General features: G+C 45.4%; 1 protein-coding gene across 1 annotated transcript in view; it reads right to left on the bottom strand.

Annotated features, from left to right (window-relative positions):
- Positions 1 to 1,701: 1,701 nt before the first annotated feature.
- The window catches only part of LRRC63 (leucine rich repeat containing 63), a 117,767-nt gene continuing 113,468 nt past the window's right edge, over positions 1,702 to 6,000 (bottom strand). Inside the window, exon 12 of the mRNA XM_082246813.1 lies at positions 1,702 to 2,052. Coding sequence (XP_082102939.1) covers positions 1,869 to 2,052 — 184 coding nt within the window. The 3' untranslated portion in view covers positions 1,702 to 1,868. The remainder of the gene's footprint in view (positions 2,053 to 6,000) is intronic.

Raw genomic sequence — 6,000 nt, 5'->3', positions numbered from 1 at the left:
TGCCCCCTAGAGGCTCTAAGGTTAGCGACATAGTACTACGTCACTTTGCCTGTATGGGGCTGACCGCCGCAGTAAATAGTCGTGCGGCTGTCGGCAAGTGGTTAACCACTTACGGACCACCCACCGTGTATTTACGTCAGCAGCTATCTGCTGCCAAACTCCAGTATTTTTTTAAACAGCGGGCGGCCCGCTTTAACATGAGAGTCGTCCCAAAAGCGGATTCCCTGCGGGATCACCTTTATGGGCGGCGGGAGAGGTGCCCCCCCCTTCCCCCGCAGCTTCCCAATCCTTTCCTCCGCTTACCGGAGCAGGCAGGAAGTTGAGTGAAGGCAAGATGGCCCTCACTCGACTCTATTGCCTTGGAGGACCGGAGCGACATCATAAGTCGCTTCCTAGCAACGGTTTTAAAAAGCCCATTTTTTTTTTCATCATGAAGTATCATGAAAAAAAATTACTTTTTTTTTTATTTTTTTTAGTGTAGATGTGAGATCTGACGTCTTTTTGACCCAAGATCTCACATTAACCACTTCTTGACCAGAAGGATTTGCCCACTTAACATTTGACCAGTCCACTTTTTGTGATTTGGCATTGCGTTATTTTAATGGAAAATTGCGCTGTCCTGCGACACCGTGCCGAAATAAAATTGATGTCCTGTTTTCACCACAAATAGAGCTTTCTTTTGGTAGTATTTGATCACCTGTGTGATTTTTATTTTTTGCGCTATAAACAAAAAAGAGCGTCAATTCTGAAAAAAAAAAAAAAAAAAAAACAATATTTTTCACATTCTGCTATATAACATTCCCAAAAAAAAAATATGTAAAAATCAAAATGTTTTCTTCTTTTTACGCCAATTTGTATTCTGCTACATATTTTTGGTATTAAAAAAAAAATCGCAATAAGCGTATTTTGATTGGTTTGCGCAAAAGTGATTATATCTACAAACTAGGGGAAAGATTTATGTCTTTTTTTTTTACTAGGAATGGTGGCAATCTGCAATTTTTAGCAGGACTGCGACATTACGGTGGACAGATCGGACCACTAACTGACATTTTTGACACTTTTGGGGGGATCAGTGACATTACTACAGTAATCAGCGCTAAAAATATGCACTGTTACTGTAATAATGACATTGGCAGGGAAGGGGTTAACCTATGGGTGATCAAAAGGGTAAATGTGAGCCTAGGGGAGTGTTTTCTAACTGTGGGGGGAGGGGCTTGTGAAATGACCATAGAGACCTGTGATCCTATATTGCAAGGATCACAGGCGCTCTGTGACTATTTCAGAGAGGATGGTCAGTTGTGATTACAACAGCTGACCGTCCTCTCTCAGCGGGGAGCGATCGGGGTTGTTTGTCACCATTCCACGAGTGTGCGCAATTTTGAAGCATGACATGTTGGGTACCTATTTACTCAGCGTAACATTATCTTTCACATTATAGAAAAAAATTGGGCTGACTTTACTGTTTTCTTATTTTTTTTATTAAAAAAAAGTGTATTTTTTCCAAAACAATTGCGTTTGTAAGATCTCTGCGCAAACACGGTGTGATAAAAAATATTGCAACAATGTCCATTTTATTCTCTAGGGTCTCTGCTAAAAAATATATATAATGTTTGGGGGTTCTAAGTAATTTTCTAGCAAAAGAAACTGATTTTAACTTGTAAACCACAAGTATCAGAAAAAGGCCCAGTCCAGAAGTAGTAAGCCCTATTTTCCTAATTCAGGAATATCCCCCACAGTTTATATACATCATTTGCACTTAGGTATGGTTTATTATTAGTATTATAGTGAAGAAGTAGGCCACTGCTTGATATGCCAGGACTTTTGTTTTTCTCCAAAAACCAGTACTTAAAATACCAATATAATAAATATTAGCTTTCGTAGAGATGCTTAGTGAGAGATTCTGTCTGGCTCATGAAGCTTCTGTAACAAGATGGTGAGCAGGCATGAAACATGAATGGAAGCTGACGGATCCCAAAGATTTTTTCACAAGGTCGAATAAAGCGAAGGCCTTCTCCTGACAGGGCTCCCCTGCAACAATCGCATACTTTAACCCTAAGTGAAAAAGAAAAGAAGGATAACATAACTCAGTAATACTTCAGAGTATCTGTACACTGGCTCAGTCAGTTGGAAAGACAGCAGGTTTTTCCAGTGCAGAGGTTTGTGCACAAATGCCCCCCCCCCCCCCTTTTACAGGCCATTATGGCAGTGACCTGATCAGGAAAAAAAAAGCTCTACCTGCAAAAAAAAGTGAGAGTAAATAATTACCTCTCCATACCACTCACTTGAAGAGATAGATACCTTTCACTGAAGTCTACTGAGAAAACTAAACATCACTTCTGGACACTCTTCGTTTGCGGACATTTTTTTTTGATAGAGTTCCTTTCAAGTAGAACTTCAAAGTTTTGGATAGCATGTGGACCACTCCGCCTGAACACCAGTAACGCGATGGCTTGCGGGGTTCTGCATTCTGGAGCGTATTTCCCACATATTCAAACACCGCTAACACCGCTAGGAGGACAATTACACTACCACATTACATTAGTATTCATGTGATGCAAGCTCCATTCTCTATAGAAATATAAGGAGAATTGGGCCCAGAATAAGAAATCTGGATGGTCAATTCTTGCTGTCACAGAAGTTTAGTAAGGAGGGAGAAATCCTTGCTGGGATCCTTAACAGGTAGAAGAACCAGAAGGGCAAATCCCCATTCACCGCTTTATCCAAAACTAAATGAAATGGGATCAGCTTTCACCGGGTCTCGATGTAGTAACCTAGAAGGGACATCATGACATTACTCCCAGTTTACTTAGCAGCCAATGCGCCAGGTTTAAAAAATGAAAAGTATTAAAAAATGCAGATCTTGGCCTTTTGAATACTTTCAAGTGCAGAGGAGGGGTTTGGCGTCTTATAGACCCCAGACTCCTCCATAAAGAGTACCTGTCACTGACTACTACTGTCAGAAGGGATATTTACATTTCATGTGACAGCAATAATCATGATAAAAAAAATAAAAACAAAACATTTTAAAGGGACGGTGTTAAAAAAAAAAAAAATGTAAGCTCCCCATCAGCTTGTTCTCGCATGCAGAAGTGAATGCATACGTAAGTCATGCCCACAAATATAAATAGTGTTCAAACCACATGTGAGATATCGCTGCGATCGTTAGAGCAAGAGCAACAATTCTAGTGCAAGACCTCCTCTGTAACACTAAACAGGTAACCATTAAAACACGTAACCATTAAAAAGCATTGCCCAGGGAGATTTTTATGTAATGTAGTTTGTCGCCATTCCACGCGTGTGCAATTTTAAAGCATGACATGTTAGGTATCTATTTACTCGGCATAACATCATCTTTCACATTATACAAGTTAACTGTTTTTTTATTTTTTTATTTCATTAAAGTGTATTTTTCTCTAAAAAAAATGGATTTTTGACTTTCCGTAAAATCCTTTTCTCTTAAGTTCATTGACGGACGCAGTGCTCTCTGATTCATATCAGTAGGGTTATACTGCCCCCTACACGAGTAGGACACTAGGCAGAAAAAAGTTCTGGCTACACCTATGGGCAGTCCCGAAGGGTACACCCTCTCTCTTCCTGGATAGGATGTCAGTTTTGTATCAAAGCAGTGTCAGAAAAGTAACACCAACCCAACTCAAAGATAGAGGGGCGGGTACTGCGTCCATCAATGAACTTAGAGAAAACTGGATTTTTGACTTACCGTAAAATCCTTTTCTCTTATCGTTCATTGACGGACGCAGTGATCTCTGATTCATATCAGTAGGGACGTCCCAAAGCAGTGCCATTAAATGAGAGGTGGGAACAGCAGAAAAGAACAAGTCCCCAAGGCTAAACATAGCCAACCGGGCAACATAGGACTCAGCAGAACAAAAGATGAGACCCACCTGAAACAAACAGTAAACACCCTCAAGGAAGGCCAGAAGAACTCCAGACAGCAGCCAGCAAAAAAACTTTGCGGCCAAAAGAGGCATCTGTAGATGCCAGCACATTCACCTTATAATATTTGGCAAAGGTGTGAACAGACTACCAGGTAGCCGTCTCGAAACCGAGCACAGATGCCTACAAGGCGAAAAGCCCAGGAAGCACTAGGCACCCGAATAGAACGCGTCGAAACAGGGAAAGGTAGGACCTGAACCTCAAATGAATAAACCTGCACCATCATCTGCGCAGCAGACGCAGGCAGTCCCGTTCACGGCCAATCCGTAATTACAGAGAGTGAGCCTGACTTACGAAAAGACTAAGTAGTTGCCAAGTACACCTTGAACTCCCATGCTCTAAACAGAGTAAGCAATGCACATTCCTTAGGATGTGAGGGCTCATGGCAAAAGATGGGAATACAATGTCCCCCTACAAGTGAACACCAGGAACCACCTTCGGAGGAAAGGACGGATCCAGACGAAGTACCACCTGGCCCCATGATCAACATATAGGGAGAACGAAAGGACAACGTCGCCAGTGCCGACACCTGCGTGCAGAGTGACAGCAACCCAGAAGTCCACTTTCTGTAATAAGGTAGGCAGGGGATACCCCCGAATACTCGCAACAGAGGTTCTTAAAGAACCTGACTGCACCAAAGCAAGGTCCCCAATTGGTGACAGAGGTCGCACCGGAAGTACCAAGTGTCGCACCCCCTGGAAGAAGTCACGCACCAGGGCACAGGTGGCCAACGGCCTTTGACAGAAATATGCCAAAGCCAAAACCTGACCCTTGACAGTACTCAACTCCCCGATGAAGGAAGCCAAGATCCGGGCCACCGAGTAAGAGCGAGGGGGAGCCCACTCAATATACGACTGCCTTGTATGATGAACAAAAATCACCCTAGAAGCCGCTTCCCACACTTCAAGCAGGGTGGGAACCACTGAAGCAGCCAAACCCCCATCCTTCAGCACCTGGCGGACGGGAAAGTCGGACGGGAGATGGGCCCTGGAGACAATAACTCTTCCCCGAGAGGAATTCTCCAAGGAGCGTCCGCGGCTAGCCTGACCAGGCCGGCGTACCAAGCTCGGCGAAGGCCAGTCCAGAGCCACAAGAAAGACCTGAATCCCTTCTGCCTCGATCCTGCGAAAAATTCTTGGCAGCAACCTGGGAGGAGGAAAGGCAGACCGCAGCCAATACTGACCTTGGCCCATCCGTGAGGACGCACACACGACCATGCCAGCCGCAGCCGTGCACAGGTGACCATGCTAAACTCCACGGCATCCTTCAAGTTGAACTTAGCGAATGGTCTCGCCCATGACAGAACCCATGGTGCCACCACTGCATCCCGCCAGAGGGTCCCGGGAGTGTGCCACAAACCGCAGCACTCTCCCGTAGATGTGACGCCAACAGGTCCAGGTCTGGAGTGCCCCCAACAAAGGCACAACTGCTGAAACACCTCCAGATGAAGGGACCATTCCCCTGCATCCAAGGCCTGTCGACTGAGGCAATCCGCCCGCCAAGGTTTCCACACCTGGAAAGGGAACAGCGGAAGAACTGGAACAAGGCGCACTGCCAATTGAAGAATTGACACTTTCAAGGCCGCAAGGACACCCTTGAAGAATGACATAAGCCAGGGTTGTGGCGTAGTCGACTGAACGTGCACCAGGCAGCTGCAGGAGCCCGATCCAGTGAACCAGGCAAAGCCGGATTGCTCTCAGCCCCAGGACATGGATCGGTAACCTGGATCATCCAGGGACCATACTCCCGAAGCAGAGAAACTGCCAAGGACTCCTCCCCACCCGGACAGGCTTGCATCCGCGGTGATAATTATTCCGGAAAAAGGGGAGGAAGGATTCCAGAACAAGACTCCCTGGTCAGCCAGCTCAGCTGGACCCGAAAGTCCAGAGAGTTTGGATTCTAGTCCCATTCGAGAGGGATCGCCCTCTAGGGAACCCCAAGAGGGATTGAGCGAAAGGGACCGTCTCGAAAGACGGCACCATCAGTCCCAGAACTCGCATGCAGGTCCGAAGGGACGACCATGTGCGGGACAGTAACAGTTGAACC

Source organism: Pelophylax lessonae (genome assembly GCF_965119305.1).
Source record: "Pelophylax lessonae genome assembly, chromosome: 2".
NCBI lineage: Eukaryota > Metazoa > Chordata > Amphibia > Anura > Ranidae > Pelophylax > Pelophylax lessonae.
The sequence above is the reverse complement of the archived record's forward strand: the minus strand, read 5'-3'. Positions and strand labels throughout refer to the sequence as shown.